The sequence below is a fragment of the Myripristis murdjan genome, chromosome 12 (assembly GCF_902150065.1).
Source record: "Myripristis murdjan chromosome 12, fMyrMur1.1, whole genome shotgun sequence".
Taxonomy (NCBI): Eukaryota; Metazoa; Chordata; class Actinopteri; order Holocentriformes; family Holocentridae; genus Myripristis; species Myripristis murdjan.
In genome coordinates, this window is record NC_043991.1 from 10914288 (window position 1) to 10935477 (window position 21190).

General features: G+C 40.0%; 1 protein-coding gene across 3 annotated transcripts in view; it reads right to left on the reverse strand.

Annotated features, from left to right (window-relative positions):
* Positions 1-21190, reverse strand: part of phf24 (PHD finger protein 24) — a 39326-nt gene that overhangs the window by 11798 nt on the left and 6338 nt on the right. For all 3 annotated transcript variants that reach the window (XM_030066012.1, XM_030066011.1, XM_030066010.1), the window contains exons 2-6: positions 15571-15998; positions 12622-12807; positions 1889-1967; positions 1141-1343; positions 239-405 (exon numbers count right to left, since the gene is read on the reverse strand). In XM_030066012.1, coding sequence (XP_029921872.1) covers positions 239-405; positions 1141-1343; positions 1889-1967; positions 12622-12807; positions 15571-15996 — 1061 coding nt within the window. In that variant the 5' untranslated portion in view covers positions 15997-15998. The remainder of the gene's footprint in view (positions 1-238; positions 406-1140; positions 1344-1888; positions 1968-12621; positions 12808-15570; positions 15999-21190) is intronic.

Sequence of the window (21190 nt, forward strand, 5' to 3'; positions counted from 1 at the left end):
AACAGTTTTATTTTTGCTTAATAAACTGTACTTTGTTGTCAAGACTATTTATATTTAGTTTCTTTTGTCTTTATTAGTATATTTGGTATTGGAGTAATCAAAAAGTATTTGAAAGTAATCAAATTACATTACTTTAATATTATGGTACTTGGATTACGTTACTGACTACATTTTTCAACAGGTAACTAGTAACTGTATCGGAATACATTTTTATAGTAACCCTCCCAACCCTGCTCACCTTACATTGCAGGATTGGGTGTCTTTATTGAGCTTGTGAAACCACGTCTGTTGTGCTTGGCGGGCTTCTGCTCCTGTGATAACACCATCTTTGTCCAGGTCCAGACCCAGAAACACTGACCGCGCATTGTCCCTCTCCTTGGCAGTCAACAGACGCACCATTGAGTTCTAGGAGCAAGAAGATCCAATTAATGTCAGATTAGGCTGCCTGGATTCAGCCCCCTGAATCATTCATTTTCATTTCATTTGTATATACTAATGAAACATGGCTATGATTCTGAATTCCAAGATTTAAGAGCCTGACAGGAGTATTTTTAGAACTGTTTTCTTCAGCTTTAATCACTCTCAATCACATTAGCGTACAGTCTGACGTAATCTGCAAGTACTGCTGTACTCATATCGGTCCTTACAGTGTTGATAGCTTTTTTTTGCTAGCCTACAGTCCAGCCCACAAATTGCAAATCCAATTTGAATGCTCGGTGCCTGCAAAATCGAAATGCTTCCTCGGGAGATTCCCGAGCCAGAATGCTGAAGCATGAAATTTAAACCCTCATATCATGATCACATGAAAATAAAAACAAAACAAAACAAGCAATTCAAGAAGCTGGGTGCAGGCCAGTTTTAGGTATCATTTGTAACTGAGCTATTATATAAAACTGATATTAAGATGATGTGCTCTCAGCCAGGTTCTTACATCTTTCAGCACCTATAAGATTGATTTGATTTTGTTTTGGCTGACCATATGAAGGTATACATTTGAGAATTGTTTAAAATATGGAGGAACTGGGCTTGATTTGATGCTCCAAACACTTGAACAGCCAAACTCACCTGCACTCACATATAAAGTCATGCTTAAGAGTTTATCATTATCATTTTTTAACATGTTCAGGTCTCACTCTGTACCTCTGTACGTAACTTCCTTAGCACGACCAGAGACTCAAAGTAGAGGAAGTCAGACCATTCGATCTGACCCTTCTTCTCAGGATCTAGTGCTGCAAACTGGGCCAGGACTTCCTCTTCCTGCTCATCAGTCAGGTCCTTCTCAAACTGCTGCTTGGATACAAAGTGGCGGTACTGCAGCAGCTCATCCGAGACCAGGCATGACTCTGTGGTGGCAGGCGGCAATTCATCACATCAGACTTAATTCGTCACCACACCGTCTTCTAGATATAATTAACTTATAGTGACTCATTTCTTACAAAGACAATACCACCTCCTATTGATCCCTTTCCATTTGAACCACAGAATAATAATACCACACATTAGGAGGTAGACAGCATTGAGGCAAATAACGTAATAACCGATAATCATTCAATCAAAGTAATGTAAATTGTATGCACAGTAAATTTCTATGAAATTTCCAACTAATATTCAGTAAGCAGCTTACTCTTTTGTTAAATGCAGTGGATCGAGCAAGGTAGGGCATAAAGCCAATGGCTGGTGGATTCATGCAAAATGTAAGGTCTTTGCTGAAAGTGTTATTTGTTTGTTTGATTTTTGTAATTATTTGAATTATAGATTAAACACAAGCTCCCTAAATGCCAAAATGGGTAGAGAAACTGAATGACTCACCCGTACAACTCACTAGCAAACTTTACCTGCCCTTTCCTGGTGGGCTGTATCATATCCAATCTCTGCTTCGCTGACTCACCTGGAATGATCTTGCACTGCTTAAAAGTCTCCATGAGGCTGTACAGTTCTTCCTCTGTTAGGAGTAGATTCACATTATCCTGCGGAAAGAGATGGGATAAGGCTGGGGGCGGTCATACTTTAAAAGCAGAGAAGAAAGGCATGATCACACAACTCCCTCTGTAGTCAAGTGGAGGGTTTCAGTGTCCAGGAGGATGATATAGTGCATTACTTGCTGTTCAATAATTGAGTGTGCTCTGATTATACAGAGTGAGTTTCAAATGAGCCTCATGAGCAATTAGCCACAAGCTTACAAAGTTATGCATTTTAAAACTCATTTCAGCAACCATTCTATTTTCTCTTCCAGGTGCTTCACTTGATGTGCCATTATATCCTATTCATAACTCACATAATCTCTTCACAGTTTTATTATTAGTATTAGAAAGTAGAGCCCGACCAATGCTGGATTTTGGCACTAATACCAAAAAAAAAAAAAAAAACTCTAATAATGACATATTGGCCATACAGGAAAAAAACACAGTGAAAAGATCATGCAATTATGTGGTCAAGCAGAAGGACAGAAAACAACAAACCTAAATAAAAGCATGTTGGAAGCCACACAATGATGCCCATTTGTGGCATAATTGGTGGCATAATGGGAAACATGATGACAATGGTCATTACCACCGCCAGAATTCACACAGTAGGAAATGGGAGAAAAGGAAAGGGAGAAGATAATAAGAAATGGAGAAAATAAAACAACACAGCATCACATTAAGTTCACTGAAGGTCACTGCTAGTTCTGTCAGGAGGTCATCCACAAACAGCTTCCCAATCTTAGAAGAAGTGTTTAAAGTAAATGTTTAAATTCCCCTGCATCATAGCAGACAGCCCTTTCAAGGGATTTTGATAACTTCTCTGATCCATAAGGTAACAGAAGGTGAAATGTCATAGACCCAAAGTGATAAAATACACTTTCAACAAGCAGTACTTTATTCAAAAGCAGTTTTCCATTTCCCTTTTAAGTGGACATAGATGAATTAAGATGGATATTAATCTGCACAATGCTCAGTGATCTCCATGAGATCTGGACAAAATTACCAGTAACATGCTTCAAGTTATTTTTTTGATTTGAATCATGTTACAAAAAGATAGTAGTAGCCCCACCCTCAGTGGTTTTACCCTAGATGATCATAATCAAATATCAAATAGACTAGATCGAGAGATACAGTCATGGTCAAACATTATACACACACTGACCTTTTGCCAAATTTGTGGTGATACAAATTAATTTTAACGTATTTCAATTATTTTGCATTTTATGTCTGACATGTCTGAAACTCAGTGTTACTCAACCAAGCCAACCTTAATACATCTAAATAGGATGGTAAGGTGGAGGACGGACTATTTCAAAATATATGAGCATCACATGCAAAATGTAGTTAATCTGGGGATGGGAGTGCAGCCCAGTTCCTGAGGTTTCAAGGACAAGGTTTTTTTGGATAATCTTATCTCTCCACTATTACAAACTACATTTGAAGGTTTATGTGTTATTCAGTTGCAGGCCAGTAGGGCTCACAGTTTAATGTACTACATAGCAGAACTACGTATTTATTTGGCTTTGGGTTTATGGGCTTACACACATTTACTTATTTATCTGTAATTTCCCGACCATATTGTGTTTGTTATCCCTGTGCGCTGTTTACATTTGCACTGTGTGCTCAATGTCAGCAAACTAACAAATGTTCACAAAATACCTACTAAAATGATTTATGATTAGATGTCTTATTGGAGAGTAAAGGGAGGGAAAAAAAGCAGGTCATTTCGAGTCACTTCTCGCCATATGCCTTTAAGCTGAGTCTCCTCATCTTTTTTTACTGCGCTTTTCAGCTTCTCAGCTAATAAACAGCAGCTGAGGTCGGGCTCACATTATAATTTCCACAAAGGTGATTTCTGCTGCAGGTGTGCAGAGAATGCAGATTCACTATCTCTGTAATTAGCGACTTGACAGAATATGGGGGGTGACAGACATTCAAAACTGAACTGGATAATGGTTCATGATGTGTGAAATTCCTTGAGGCACAGGTTTGGGTGAACAGAAAAGTTTATTGTCTTACTATTGCTGCCAAAACATCTCAATTAAGCCATTCAGCTGGATTACCAGAGCATAAACACAAGCCAAACGTAAAGATTTATGCTATCAATAGTCTCGCCAGCCAAGAGAAGCTCTGGTATAGATACCAGGAACTCTATGGGGAGGAAATTCTAAGGTGATTATTTATCATACAAAAAGGTATAAGATTTGAGAAAATGGAGTCAAGTCACATTTATGAGCTCTTAGTAATGATTCTTAAAGGGCGTTGCCTATCAAGACAATAGATGAAAACGACACCCCATAACCTTAGTAGCTCAGCTGAGGTCAAAGACAACCCCATTAGGCAAATAAGACAAGATGAACTTAGTGCAAGCCAAATGTGCATGTTCAAATGTGCAAATGACAATAATACAGCACCGGGGTGCATGAGTGTTGTTGATTTAAATCAGTTACTCCACTGTTATTGTCACGGTTGCTGAGATTTTAAGCTCTGGGAATAGCAAAGCTTTTTCCAAGTGTTTTGATCTGTTCTGCAGTAAATCCCCACCCCCAGCTCCCCAACACACACACATAGCCAGGCTGATGCCGACTTTGTGGGGCAGCAAGTCTGGTATTCGAAGGCACATACACATACACACATTTCAAGCTGTTGAGGGCCCAGACTTGTTGACTCAGTCTGTAATTCACTGTGATAGCAAACTAACTGCATTTATGGAATTAATGACTGGATTTTAGGTAAGTGATTTGCTGTGTGTAGCTAAATTAAAATCACTCAATCAAGCCCCAAACAAGCAAAAAAAAAAAAAAAAAAAAAAAAAATCCTATGAGTCAGCACTGCAGTGGCACAAATAGTTCATACAGAACCTATCATGTGGCTGAATCTGCCGTTTCACCGCATTTGCAAACTGAAGCTCAGAGACAAACTAAAACTCTAAAAATCTTACAGGAGCCTTGTGACAGTTAAACCCATAAAATAAACTTTTTTTCTTTACTTTTGGTTTTCAGGTGGTGGCTGACAACTACCACTGGATTAGTAGAACATACTCAATGCTGTGTGTGTGGTTTGTTGTGTTTACAGAGTTTGTACTGACGACCGCTTACTGGTCAAAATCTCATACTGCGCTTTTTTCAAAAAGGTGGAGTAAGTCAGTCAGTCATTTGCAGTGAGAGACCTACAGCTGGTGCACTTATGCGGCATGGCTGAAAAACAGGGACAGATTCTCCTACATGGATGGTCACATTGTTGCAGGGTCAAACAGCAAAACAATACACTTAAGAAAAATGTAATATAAAAAAGATGGAAGCAAGTGCAGAGTATGGGCAATTTCATGAAAATATTAAGCAGAAATGCACAGATCAAGGTATGAGGTATGGATTACACCATAAGTGCAAGTGTAGGAAAACAAGTTACAGTAACATAATACAAAGGATGAGTGGAGAGGGATGAGGAAGATGGACTTGCACTTAGTGGAAACTGGGACAAGGCTAATAACTGCTGCAGTTCCTCTAATAGATTCATGACTGGATTCCCTGCACAGCCCTAACCCAACTCCAACACAAGCAGAGTCTAGTGCCACCCACGCATTACCCCCATCATAACTATCCACCTCAGCCTGTCCTATTAGAACAGGAGGCCCCATACAAACAAGGCTACAGGGCCTGATTACATCAGCTGCAGGGAACACAGCACGTGTGTCAACCAGCTGTCTCGTGTCTTCCAGTGTCTCTTCAGCCTGTCACCAAGACTGCAGTGGTTGCCACCAAGGTGAAAATCAGCTTGCATATTTCGGTTGCACATGAGCTGGTACTGCACTGTCCACAGCAATTACAGACCAGCGGCTCTAATATTGCTACCTGCTCCACACGGCATAATCCCATTAAAATAAAGCTGACAGCACTGTTGGAATATTTATTTATTTATTCTTATTTTTATTTCTATTTTTTCCCATGCCTTCAACCTCACCCAGTCCCTCCTGCAGGGGGATGAGCTCTGGATGATACAAGATGGATGCTCCCATTTCACTTTTCTGCTTTTTACATATCAAGATACACCATTCTAACAGGATGGAACTACCGATTAAATTTTATGGCTACAGACCAGCCACTAGAGGCTGGTCTATAGCCATAAACCAGCCACTAGAGGGCTTTTGGTGTCATTTTGAAAAACCATCAATACCTTCTCTCTTGTTTTTTTACTCACCCCTGCTGCTCTCAACGGCAATAATGCAATCATGAGAGCCACACAAAAGTCCAGCACTGGCAAGTTTGAGAAAGTAAGTCTTACTGAGTATGAAGTATGTGCAACAAAGCTGAAACATTTAAAGATGCATCCCATAATTACAGCTGTTATAATAATAATGATTATTATTATTGTTATCAGCAGCAGCAGCAGCAACAACAGCAGCTGCAGTATATAAGTAGTAGTTTTTGTTTATGCAACTAAAACTTAAGGTTAAGAAAAAGCTTAATGGATAGATATGCAAACAGCTGCAAAATTACATAAATAGTTTCAGGTGTGTGGTCTTGATCAGGGAGAATATAATTAAGTGAAATAATCAGCGTGATGAAGGCTTATAGCTGAAACACGTCCATGTATTCAAATTTTGGTCATGAACAAGCTAAAAATGAAAACTTCACTCAGAGCAGAACTCAGCACTGGTATGAGCTGAGAATGGAACTTGGGTCAAATGAGTTGAAGGCAGACATGTATGGTCATCAGCTAGCCCGACCATAACACACTCATTTTGCATCCTGATATCTCATTGTCAAACTATTTCTGTATAATGTTTTTGTGTGGACATATTCTGTCACTTTTCCTGCATGGAGCACGTGTTTGCATTTTAACTCATCACACACATTTCACAAAATTTCTGGGGACCTCCAACATTTGTGCAAGCTCCCGATGAGTGGCTTTAGACTTTGTAATTTGTGTCAGATCCACTCAGACCACACACTAACCTATCGACCATGAGCAAATTAACCTGTGCTCATCCCTACTGAATGACACAGAAGCTCCAAAAGAAATCATTCTGTCAGCTGCCACCTCGAACTTCAGACAAAACACCGTGTCGAGTCAATCACAGATTTTCTCAGATGACTCCAGGTGAGTCAATATGATGAGAGTGTGATGAATTAGTGAGGAGAGAGAAGCTTGCTGAAGAGCTTTGCATCGACACTGTCAAGACTGTGGATGTCAAGTTGATCAGGTCCTGCCAGATCCTGTCAATACTCGGGGGTCCATTTGAACTGCATTCATCCTTACAAGAAAGAACAGAGCAGCCTTTGTTCTTCAAGAGGCTTTAGTCTTTCAACATGTGCAGCCGGCTATTATTTATGTTCTAGGAGGTCATTGTGGCCACTGCTCTTTTCTTTATTTTTATTGCAAGCTGGGGCACTGAGAGGTCAAACACATCCTCAGCAAGTTCATGTTAAAAAGCTCGCACTGTCACAGGGCTGAGCCTGCAATAAACTGAAATAGGAGCAGAGAAAAGCAGGGTGTTTTTTTGAAACTTTGTGCAACCATGGATGATGACCACCATCTGCTCTGTAGCACAATGGCAAAGGAAAAGCGTCGCTTACCAGCTCATTTCGCCACAGCAGTCCAACAAGCATTTCAGATGATTATTTATGATCATTTATTTGTGCCTCCTCCCATAACAGCAACAGCATTATCCCTACCCGTCTTGTTGAGAACTGATTTGTCATATTTGCATAATCTACTGTATCTCCCCCTCTCCTCTCATCCCTCTTATGCCTCAGACACACTGGGTACGTCATTGCATTGTGTTGCACCAGCAGTACGATTCATTTTCAGGGCATGGACTTGAGCAGAAGTGATAAAGCAGTTGTTGCAAGCTATCTTTGAAAAGCTATTTACAGATAAATGAAGTCACTGGCTGCTGGCCAGCTATGAAGAATTGCTAGCAACTAATAACATGATGTGCACAGTATTTTTTTTTCATACAGTTTGCACTACTGCAGCAGTGTTATTATGTTTATTCTAATGTTTATTACCACATAATTCACCCACAGTAACTGAAACCTTCCCCCTAGCCACATTTTTTGCATTTATATGTCTGTGCTGTTGCCCTGTTGTGCAGGCTGGAGTAGAAAGACACCACAGGCACTTCCTGCGTTCAAAATAGAAGATGTGCTGCATCATATGCAATGCAATGTCCTCACTGTTAGAGGTAAAGCCCTTTAGCTCAGCTTTACGAGGGACTGAGTCACATATTGACACATGTTGCAGGAATATTTACAGGTCTAGAGACTGTGCTCAGTCAGTGCACCAGAGTGACCCATTCTTTTAACATTTTAGGCTACTTTTAACATTTAACTTTATATTCTTTTGCATTAGTACTCAGGTCATGCATGCAGTAAGATCTCTGCATTCGTTCTGTGCATCATTTTCATTTATTTGTTCATTCCTGTGTGACATTTTTCAAGGTATATGACTCTGCAGCATTGCATTAAGGAAACAGGCCCAAACCGATGCCATAAGGCGTAATGTGAATAATGCCCGTGCATATAAAGTGCAGGCACACTTGGTATAATTTTCTTAACTATACTGCATACTCCTCAGGAATCCAGACAGAAACAGACAAATATCACTTGAGGGTGCAGTGATCAGGAGGCTGCCTCCTTTGCTGTCTGCCTGTTAATCAGTGCTGAATTTATTTATGTTATGGAAGCTTCTGTCTTATTTACACGGTGCAAGGATTCAGGCAAATCCATAACAAGGCATCACCACTTGTCAGGAAGCTGTGTTCTGTTCTAATGCTCTATGCTAACACAATCTGTCCAGGAAATCAAAAGTAATCACGTAATCTTACTTGTTAGGTTCATCAAACAAGCTCCCGACCCCCAAGAAACACCAACCGCATGTACACAAATCCAATTCACATTTTGACTGGTTGTGGATGTTTGGATGATTTTCTAGCATCCAAAGTAATGGCCAAAACTTTTTTGTGTGTGTGTGTGTGTGTGTGTGTGTGTGTATGTGTGTTTTTTTCAACATACTTTTCTGTCATTTTATAAAACAAAAATCAAAAAAAAAAAAAGAAAAAAGAAAAAGAAGCACCTTAAAAGTGGAAAGTTTCTCAGGTATTCAAAAAGCCTTGGGAACAAAAAATGATGTTTATATAACACATTCAAATCTTTTTCCAGCATCTTATGTGAATGATTTACATAACATTTCTTTATGAATACCAAGTGAGAAGAATTTACCTGATATGCATTCTTAATTTCGTTGGAGTAGTTTATATTATAATATGATATACCTTGGTGTTTTTCATTTCCAAACTATACCTTTTGCGGAAGACTGTTTATTTTATATGCTGAATAATGTATTTTGGTATTTTGGATAGATTTTTTTTTTTTTAAATATATATTTTACATACTGTTTACTTTATATGTGTAGCCTAGATGGTCTATATTGGTTTTTGGGAATAGTTTACATGAGGCAAAGACATAAGTGCCATAAATCTGACCTTCATTTAGGAACTGTTCTTTTATAAGTTTAAGAAAAAAGATACTGGTATATGAAATAAAATATGAATGAATAAATACATAGCAATGTAAATATTCTTAGTACTTATACTATTTAGTACTCTTATGTGATCGTACCCAGTTGGGCACACAGTTTCTCAGGCAGCTTGTTTACTGGAAACAGTTTTGGTAACCTGTCATCCCACAAGGTTACCATGTACAGCCCCTGTAACCTTAGCTGAGCAGTAATGCCTTGTCTGTGCTCTTTGCTGTAATCGACCCTCTGTGGTGTACGTATCAGCTTTAAAGGTCCACTTCACCCAAAACGCAGGTTTTCAGTCTGCTGCAATCTCGCCCAAACTGTATCTTTCCACCTCTAATTTGTACTGTATCGATTCACTGCCAGTTTGTATTAAGGGTGAATTGATACTGTCTGCGAGTGTTTTTTGACATGAAATAGATCCAAAAAACTCTTAACAGCTGAACGCTGTGGGTAAATTAGGCTGGGTATCATTGTTTTTGGAAAGTGTTCAGTTTTAACTAATTCATATATCAATTTTCTAACATTTGAGTTCAACAAAAGAAAAGCCATCCAGCTCCATTGTACTGGAGTGATGGGAGATAGGGAAAATTGCAGCAAACTGAGGGCTACATGGCTCAGTGGTCGCGTGATCGTAATTGGAGGGTTCCTGGTTCGAGAGAGAGCATGTCGAAGTGTCCTTGAGCAAGACACTGAACCCCCTAACTCCTGATGGGCAGCTTGGCACCTTGCATGGTAGCCTCTGCCATCAGTGTGTGAATACGTGTGTGAATGGGTGAATGTGAGGCAGACATTGTAAAGAGCTTTGAGTGGTCGGTAGGCTATAAAAGCGCTATACAAATGCAGTCCATTTACCATTGTACTAAACAGAAAATCTCGCCAAAAAACACACAAAACTATGTAGATGGACAGACTTCTTTTTTAAATTTTTTTTTATTCCTATTCCTTTAAGAAATGTCTGAATATGAGCACCATTTGAGACTGCGGTTTGCCCTGTTCAAGATTTTGCTAGGCTTTCCAAACATGAGTAAATGCTGGCTATCAGATGTCAGTGCTCATTTCAATGTCATCATTGTTCTCTCCTGCTGGGTTGTGAGTGTGTCCTTAGTGCTAAATACAGTCTTGACTCTCTGCTGTCAGTGCCTCCTTAAAAATAAAAAAAATAAAATAAAAAATAGTAACCAGAACAGCGAAGACACGGCCTTGTGTACAAGCAGCCTTGCAGTCCCTAAATCTGATTGAATGCCATTCATTCGTACATGCAGCCGTCTGCTTTGAAGGCTGCCTGCAAATCAACTTTTGGGAAAACTTTAGCCCATCTGCCAGCAGCATCAGCTCCCAGTGCCTGTGTGAAATTAAATGTCAGAGGTGACAGAAGGGGGGATTTGTAACAACTGACTAACATGTGCTAACAAAACAGCTTGTTTCCTCAGCTATGAAGACAAGAATTTGCAATTTACATAAAACATCTCATCTCTTTCTCTCTCTCTCTGTCTCTCTCTCTCGCTCGCTCTCTCACGCTCTCTTTTTCTCCTTTCCTGTCTGTTTCTCTCTCAGTGAATTATCTTCCTTTTCCTTCCACTCCCACTTCTCACACTGTGAGGGAAACAGCCGCGAGACGAGGACCTTCAGTGTCCCGTTTCAGATTGTGTGAAAACATCCTTCCCTCAGCAAAGTTAAACAAATTATTTCAGCTCTCACGGCGGGCAGAGGAGAGACTCTGAAGTGTTCTCCAGCAAAAGCACTCTTCAGCTGTTTATGGCTGAATTAAAACAGATTACATTATGCCTTTCACAGATTGATGATCACCAGAGAGTCATCGGTTTTGACATCAGCCTGGAATTCCTTTTTTTTTTTTTCCATTATTTTAAAACATCGATAAACTCTTCCAACCCACTACAACATCGCCACACTTTGTTTGAAATCTAGGTCAAATCGTTACACAATAAACACTAGAAAACACTTGAAGCATATTAACAGCACTTATATCTGATGTATTGATTGATCATCCATTGACTTTGTGTGGCCTGAACTTTATTTGATCCTGGCAAAGCTGTGGTGATGGTGAGTAGTGCACACAGGTGGACGGCACACTTGCTCCTGTACTGTATTTAAAGGATAGGTTTGGTGTTTTTCAGTTTTTAAAATGTTGATAACCATAGTTTATTTACCACGCGGCTGCATCTTCTTGTCTAGCCTTCAACACTGTCCAGCAGGGTGCACATTTTCTGAGTCAAAAACCCTTACTGGCTAAATGTCATTCTTGAAAACAGGAAACTCATCTTGAAACTGAAATGAAATGGACCTGTTGAACAAGGGTATTAATCATTTACAATGACACATTGCCTTGTATACCAGGGGTGTCAGACTCATACGAGGTAGACCTCAAAGGGGCCAGATTATTTTTTTTGCAAACATCAATATGGCCCAAGTGGACACATGGATATTTTAGGCTACTTACTGATTTATTATTTCATATCAATCAGTCAATGGGAAGTCAACCTGTCACTTTTTTGATAACAGCAACTGGGAATCAGTGGGAGCAACATTTTATAATGTGGCCTGGGTTGAAAAATACTGAATCTGTTATTTGAGTGCAATTTTAAGGTAATGGCACTTTGAGTATTTCCATTTAGTGACACTTTTACTGGATGACAGTACATTTTACAGTGCATTCTTGTACTTTTTACTGCACTATATTTATCTGATTGCTGGAGTAATTAGTTACTTTGCAAAGTAAGCTTTTATATGCAAATAACTGTTAAAAGTATAAACTTTTACATATCAGGCCCATCCCGTCTCAGTTAGTTCAATAATCATATGGTCTTCACACAGCCAATCAGCAAAGATACATCCCAGGTCACATGATTGTGGCATTTGACCAATCTCAATGCCTTTGATTTTCTATTACAAAATGAAAATTTTAGAAAAATTTTATAGAAGTAATAAAGTCCTGTCATGTTCTCTAATAACAGTCTAGGGTTGTTGTTTTTTTTAATTTCAAAGTATTTCAATGAGTGCCCTATAAAAGGGTTAATACTTTTACTTTGAACTTTTATCCATAATGCTGTATATTTCCAAAAAAACAGTGGGGGACCTGAGTATTTTCCTACCACTGATGGTGCAAACTTACACAGTAGTAGCAGCTCCAGCCTGTGACAGTGTGGGCGGTGTCCCTCATCTCCTGCAGGGCTTCGGCACGCAGGTATCCCAACTCCCTCAGGCAGCCATCATGGAAGACCCGCGTGCAGATCCTGCAGGGGTACAGGTCATCGGCTGTCCACACCTCACACACGTCGCACATCTCATCATTTGGTGGCTGAGGAGAGAGCAGAGAGAGTTACTGTTGAGCAAAAAATTCAGACTCAAATTTTGGTCTGTAGTTTATATGGATGAAAAGAGAAATAATCTCTCCAGGCAAACTGTGAGCCCACTTATGGCCTCACTCTGAATCTGTATTATTATAAACATAAGTAAGCATATTTTGAACTAGGGTCTCAATAGATAGATAGACCATTTACTCCTTCAGTATAATTTGGTATGAGAATTCCTAAAACATTTATTTTGAAACCCAGACAGTGATATAACAGCATCCATTGTAAGATTTCATTCAAAGTGAGGAGAGCCCGGCCTTTGACATAAAAAGTGATGCGTCTACGCTCCCAAACATCTGTTCCATGTCATTATTTGTCCGACCCCTGGTCTCTCCCTCTAGCCTCCATTTACAGCCAGGATGCACTCAACTGTCGAGCCGGTGAAAATGATTACATGATGCCTGAATAGTTAAGCGCACAAAGACGGAGTTGATGCTCTCCCTCGCTGTTTTTATTTCTAAAAAAACAGCTGCACCAGCTTCTAGGCTAGACACATCATCAGATGCAACCTTGTCAAGCTTACTCAGTGACAGCTTATCTTAAAGTTGAAAAAAAAAAAGTGTCTGCCTACATTCTCTGTCTGCCCTCCCATGTCAGTTTTGTTAAATATGACAGGTTTTGTTCTGTGAAATCTTCAAACAGTTTCATGCCACTTCAAACCGTACTGTGTCAAAAAATGGTCCCCTGTCAATTGTCTGTGAGTCACCCTGTCGGAAATACCAATAATTACAGGAATTTGTGTTAAAAGGTCTGAAAATAGAGGTGTTTTACTGATTTAAGTAGCATCAGCTGAGATAGCCTGGGAAATATAATTCAAAAAACTCCACATAAATTTAAGCAATTCTGTGCTGAGAAAACAACAATGACTAATTAGATTCCCAAAAATGCATAACTTATAATTTTTTATATTATAAATATTCATGTAGGAAAAAAATACATTATTTGATGCCAAAAAGGAAGATTTCTGTAAGAGTCAAATATATAGCTGTGGCAATAATACACACCTTTATCGTGAGCTCGATTTAGAAATGTTAATAGACAAGCATTATCTCAGTGTTTACAATGTTAAAAGAAAAATATGCTGCTGAGGGGCAGTGGGTTTGGGATTACCATTACCTTCAACTGAATTAAACCAATTAAAGACACAACTGAGACAGAGGGATGCTGCAAAGAATCAGATAAACTGAACCAAACAAGAGCTTGAATTATTAGTGGAAACTTATAACAGTTTTTTTGTTTGTTTGTTTGTTTGTTTGTTTTTTTCTAAAAATGCAGGTATGACTCATGTTACACATAATTCAAAACACACACATTTCGTTTAACACATAATTCATGTATAGTGATGAGACTAGGCCTTTACTGCAACATCACAATAATGATATTACAATTATCCACATCAGATGTAACAGCTGCTGTATTATGGTAACAAAAAAGAGTGGAAACACCATAAAACAGTCAAAAAGCAACAGCAGTGAAAAAGTCAACATCCCTCATTCAGTTTTCTTTTTAGTTGTTAAATGAGCTCATGTGTTATTTTCAGGAAAAGTGCATCTCCAGCCGTGTGTCCTCTCACAAGTTCCTTGCTGTAGAAATGATCATGTAAAGTACCAGTAGGCCTATTTAAAAATTGTACTCGGTACTTGAGTAAAAATAGCCACTAAAAACAGGTGCTTCACTTTTTGTCAAGCTACAAACATGTTTCAGGCGTTACTGTTTCTGAATCAGCTTTACACAATTCTCAAATACAGAAAAATTACACAGAACTCCAGCTAGACACTTTTATTTAGAAAGAGGTAGGAGTAGAGAGTGTTGCACTGGGGTTCAGTTTGTGCTGCTGTCTACACTCTACTATTACTCCTCCCTTTACTTACTAACCACTAACACCCTGCATCCGTTTTGTACGGCGCTGTTTGTTAAGGTCTGTGTTTGTGCAGTCGCCCTGATGAAGGCTCATGCTGAAACGTATTCTGTGGAGGTTTTAAAGGCTTTTAACTTGACTTTTGAAGAGTGCTTTGGACTCTCCTTTTATCGAAACACTTTTCTTTCTCTATTTCTCAGCCTCTCGCTGCAGTGCCGCATCGACAGTACAGCGAGCTTCCATGTCGTGTGTGCTCTTGGCGGGCAGTGCCTAAGAAAACCTGATGGTGTCAGTGCACCTGTGAACTCTGTCCTCTGTTAGTCAGCGTAGCCCTGGATGCGTTCACCTCTCTGAGCCAGCCTAAGCAGCCCGCCCACCAGATGCTCGCTGTGAAGAGCCCTCACACACAAACAACGCAAATCACAGCCGGTGTGGAAATAGCTGGCTTTACAGAAAACTATTTCAAACTCATATACTTTCTCACCTTCACCAAGGGTGTTTAGATAAAGCTTAAGTGTCCCTTTACAGGCTGGCTAAACAGCTCTATCATCATGCCTAACTTGAGGGAGAAAAGAGATAATTCACTGCTGTTGCCATGGTGATTCTTGACATCACATGGGCATCTCTTTAATCCCAGGACTTGGGGATTTAAAGAATAAAATGTGTGCTTTGTCAGAGTAAAAGACCTGGTTCTCAATTAGTTTTGCATTACGATTAAAACAATACCCTGGCCATAAAATTGTGATGCAAGATACTGGAGAAAATTTAGCTGTTATTTGCCTGAACTGCTGACGCTGCGTCTCGTCAGGCTCCCACTCACAAAACACTGTCTTGGGTCGTGTTTCCATACCTGCTCTTTCTGGCCCAGCTCCACCTCCACAGGCTGGTCATCATCCGGATCCCTTTTGGGACGCACGAAAGCAGGGGGTGTGAGCTGATGGCTCTTGTCCAGTTCCTCAGGTTCCACTCCCTTCCCGTCCCGTAACCTTGACCAAGCCTCCTGGTTGACCTTACACTCATCCCTAGCTGGAGCTGAGGCCTGCTGGGAGGTCGAGGGACCCGCATTGTTGTCCGTGTCTGCCTTCTCCACCTGCTCGCTGTTCTTCTCATTAGAACTGGCCGGAGTTTCGGCAGGTCCTTCTCCTCCCTCCACCGACCCATCTGCCGGTTTGGCTGTGGCGGCACGGTCCTTCAGACCCTGCTGGAACGCAGAGACTACCGCGCTGCATTTCTGAACTTTCTCCACCTGTTGTTTCTTTGACATTAGCACGCCCATGGCTGGGGATACATGGAGACACGGAGACAGAAAAGAAAAAGAAAAAGCGGGTGGTTAGACATGAGCACTGACGTGATATTTTATTGTGTTTTTCACCGGTATAGTTACAATCTGTGGAAAAGAATCACCTTGAAAACCTTTTCTTTTAGACCAATATAAACTTGAAGGATTGTTTTGAACTCTTGAGAAGGCCTAGCATAGAATACATCAACATAATAAAATGTATCCTCTCCCAAGGTCAGCTCTCAAGTTTGTTTTTTTTTTTTTTTTGCCATTCATTTTAGGACACTGTACCAATGACGTGCCAGAGTTAGACATGGACAAAAAGGAAATTCAGAGGCCTCTTTCTCAGGCAAAAGGATTTGTCATCTGCTGGATCAGGTCTGCTGGTTAAAAACTAACTTGAAACTCCCAGTAAATGGGAGTTTACAGACCTACATTACATGAAATGTAAACTACTTGTAAAACTTTCTCACACAGTTATTCTGATGTTGGGAATGAAAGATTACAAGAAGGATAGGATGAACAGTTGCAGTCAAGCAGAGATGAAACCACCAGCCTGTGAAAATATTTATTCTGTTTTCTGCACATCTAATCTCACTTATAATGAGCCTCTCCCTCTTTCCATACTCACTGAAGAGCTCTGTTCCTCCAATCCTCTCTTCACCACTGACCATGTCCTTCCACTCCTCTTCCTAACACTGATAAGCTTGCCCTTCTGCTCTTATCCCCATGTTTGCAGAGCTCAGCTGCCTCATCGCAATTTCAGTAACAGTAGCTCAATTCTTATGTCACCACTGGGCATGAAAGTTTTGAGTGAGACTTTATTTTGCATGATTCTACTGGCAAGTAAATAAAAATAAGTGTCTCTGAGAAAGAGGGAAGGACATGCAGGAAATGGCCTGGACTCAGATTTGAACCCTGGATGCTGTGGTCAGGACTCAGCCTTAACAAGTGGTAACAAGTCTAGTAGGTGAGCAACCAGGGTGCAAACGTAAGTGTGTTTAGGTGCAAACTAAGAAAATACAATACCCCACATCCCACAGTGCCCTAAAAAAGCCTCTGGAAACACAATAAGAGAAGTTTGCATATCATCACACATACCAGGTCTGCTACTTCAAGCCCTGAGGGTTAAAGAATGAGAAGAAAAAAGAGATAATGGAGGTCAACAGGCACATCTTGGTGTTCCTCCCCATATTGTTGTGAGTAAGCAATACTTACAAATGCAAAAATGTATACTGCATCAGTGGCCCTCCATGCAGATATTTGCATTCACATGGAGGACGACATGCATCTGAAAGTAAACAGTGAGCTGCTCGCCAAGGCTCTAGGAGACCCAAATCTGTGCAAACAATTCAACTGTAACAGCTGTCAAACTTTACAATAGCTGTGTTGAAGGGCTTTTCCAATTCCAAATCTCTAAATTGGTCCTGCTTTTCTTGATACATGGATGTGCAGGGCCACTCCATTATGCCCCTGGAGATATCAAATCCACCCCCCTTCTTTTCTCTAAAGCAGCCAGATTCCACTGCCTTCCCTCAGTTAAATTACCATACCCATTCGCCATTTATTCCACAAACATAAAGGCCTCCCTCCACTTTTTTTTTTCTTTTTTCTTTTTTTTTTTTTTCTCAGACATGCCAGGTCCCTCCTCTGACTTTGATCCAGAGAGTTTCCAGAGATAAGGTCCCACCTCGCCCTCAGAGTTTCCAGGCCGCTCAACTCTCGGCCCAGCGCTTGAGCCCCGGCTCCACCCTGCACTCAGAGATTCCTCCTCATTTCTATTCCAAGCCTCCAAAGACTTCACGTCTTTTGCTTGATTTCTATTCTGAGTCAGTCTGTCCTATTCAGAGAGGACGGCTCCAATTTCCCAGCCACCTACTGTATTTCATTTAAATATATGACTTGGAATCAAATTTCAACAAATCCGGTGTTTCCCGAACCACCATGGATGTGATGGTTTAGGAAATGTGCTTCATAGTGAGAGTTCTCTGACTCAAGGACAGCCTACTAAAAATGTAAGCACACTATGTAATATCTATAGCTTCACAGAAGATTGCATTGGTCGGTCAATAAGCTCCTCACTGGCATTGGACTCTGCTATATTTCATTTTGCAAATATGCATTTTCTCAGAGTATTTTTATACATCTGACTTTGGATTATCCTTTATTCTCCAAATTCTTCACTTACTTATAACATCTTGTCCACAACATCAGAGAATGTTCTCTGGAAGTGATTATATCAACAGAGGTCACAGGATTTATTTACTTTTTAATCAATTTGTTTACTTCAATAAACATCATCATCGGTTTCTCTTGAGGATTACAGATTATCTTTTACCTGCAGATGTGGGAAACACTGAACTCTAATTCAATTCCATCTGACTGCCTGTTCATCACATCAGATTACATTTTTTTTAATTGATCATCTTATAGATTACTGCTCTTAATTGGTTTGTATTGCCATATCTGTTATTGTTTACGGTAACCAATCAATATACCCCTTTTCCTACTATCTCTGCGATATACATGTAACATACTTTCTCTACAATTAGGAAATTTCTGTCTCTTCCTGATATGAGGCAAGCATAAATATTTGTATTTTATCTTCCTCACTGTTACGCTACCTATATGAAAGCAGAACTGAAAGGAAGGATCATGCTAGTGGCTGTATATTTTATGGATTCACTTCATAGCTGACATGAATTGGTCCTAGCTAACATTAACATATTAAGAGTAACAGCTTAAAGTGTATGCGAGAAACAAAAGACATTCAAGCATGCATAACCTAAACTATCCAAAAGAAATGCAATAAGAATAAATAAATAAATACAAACTCTTTTTTAGACTGTTTAAAAAAGAAAATGATTATGACAGTGAAAGTACTACTACTGCTATTAGTATTAGTATTAGTATTACTACTAAAGTAGTCTTGGTATGAGAGTAGCATTGGAAATAGATGGAGAGGCACAGAGAGAGAGAGAGAGAGAGAGAGAGAGTTGTTATTGAAGACTGTTGACTTCTGTTATGGCTCTGTGAAGTGCAAAAGCAAATCAAGAGATATGATCAAAGGGAGTAAGAGTGTGTGATGTTGATAATTTGTGCTGCCACTCAGGGAGACAAGGTGTGCATGTGTGCGTGTGTGTGTGTGTGTGCGTGTGCGTGTGCGTGCATGCATCTGTGTGTGTGCATGCATGCTTGTTTGCAATAATTCTGTCTCCGCAGGGGAGGCTTCAAGCAAAGACGGCCAAAATAGTGTGTGCAACCAAAGCTTATTAGCCATTACAGAACATGCTTGTTGTTAAATTCAAAAGCAGTGTTATAACACAACTTTATGGCATACAGAAATTTCTCTGAGGTGAGAGAGAGATGACAGCAGTAGCAAAAAAAAAAGACAACTAACTAAGAAACGAATAAGTTGTAGTCCTTTCATTTTCTACAAAGGATGCCACTCAAATTGGAAAGCAAACAAAGAATGGAAAATATCAAACGTTTTTCGAGGCCCATGTTCATTTTTTTTTTTTTAATATGTGGAGGGAGAGCTGCATGCTTTTTTTCATAATACTCTCCTTCATATTTGTGTTTGCACAAGGAAACCTTGATAGTATTTGCTGAAGAAAAGGAGATTGGTTCTCATCCGCTCTTCCCAACCAGAATGTTTGGAATTGTTCAGGGATTCAAGCCACAGAGATTCCAGTCCAAACTGTGCCTCTCCGACCTGTGGGTACCACTGCCCGCTACCAGTTAAGGGTTAAAAGCTACAGTAAGCCCACTGAGGGAAAAAAATTGTTTTATGATTGGTGGGTTGACTTCCATAGTGAGGTCAGGGGAGGGGGTGGAAAACCAGATTTTGCTTTGTGGCCCCGAAAGCTGAAAAGCATTCCACTGTTTCTGTGTGTGTGTGTGTGTGTGTGTGTGTGTGTGTGTGTGTGTGTGTGTGTGTGTGTGTGTGTGTGTGTGAGACTGACTAAATGGTACCACATCTTTTGACACATGATGTATCACTATCGCCTGCTGCGTTCAGCCAACTGTGGATATCTGACATCACCCCTCTTTAATTGCTACTCATCGTCAAGTCAAATGACTTCAGATATGATGAACTTCACTGATCCCTGAGAGGAAAATAGGATGATAACCATCGTGTCCCTGCGGGTTTCGATGAATTTTTGTTTGGCATTTTTCTATTTTGTATTTTTCTGAAGCATTCTCAGGCGATTTGTGTTTTGCTTTTCAGACTGTATAGTGGCATAATTGTAACCAATTTGATTTTAATGAAAACTATATGTCGTATACGTCGTACGTTTGATACCATGTAGATATGCTGAGCTTAAACATTGAACAGAGCTGAAAGTGTCCCAGAAGCCAGCAAAATATTTAAAGCAGGCCGAAATCCTTACCCTAACCTTAACTAGCAAAAACCGATAACCAAACTTAACCATCTCTAACCACTTTAAGGTCTAAAGGTCTAAAACTGAGGATCTGGTGGACTTTGTGTCTGCAGTTTTGTGAGTTTATAAATCTTTTTAAGTGACTGTATGCCTCCTGGATACAGTTACTTAAAAAATAAAAATAAGACACAGTAAGATTAAGTACGATGTGTGTCAAAGACATAAACAAACATAAAATGCAGAGACTCGAGTTGCTCTCATTCCCACTTGAGTGAGACACAACCATGAATTCCATTATTGAAAAAGGCGCTGTTATGGATTCAAGTTGATTACATGGTACTTACAGTACATGTGTCTTGCTCTGAAATGCAACTCCATCTATCCAGGCTCCACGTAAGTGCTTGTGTGAAATTCAATCGCATTTGTCTGACGTGAAATGGGAGTCATTCCCCCTGTCTGCCTCCCAATCCACTAATAACCTCCCAGGCCTTATGTTCTCAGGCGGATTCTCTACCCCACTCTGGCCTCTTGCCTTATAGACAACATGAATTAAATGGTTTCCACAATTACCAAAAAAAACAAAAAAAAATCCCCTTTGTTTTACCACTCTGCACTCTATCTGGTTCCACACATCAGACCACACACTGTACCAACTGAGAAATGACATGTAATTGAATTTAAAACAACTTAAAGCTGAAGGGGCCCTATGCAATTTCCATTTTGACCCAAGGGGGGGACATTATCATAAGGTCCAAGCCAGCGGCGTGGCCTGTGAATCAGTGGGGATCAGTAGAAGCTCGCTCTCC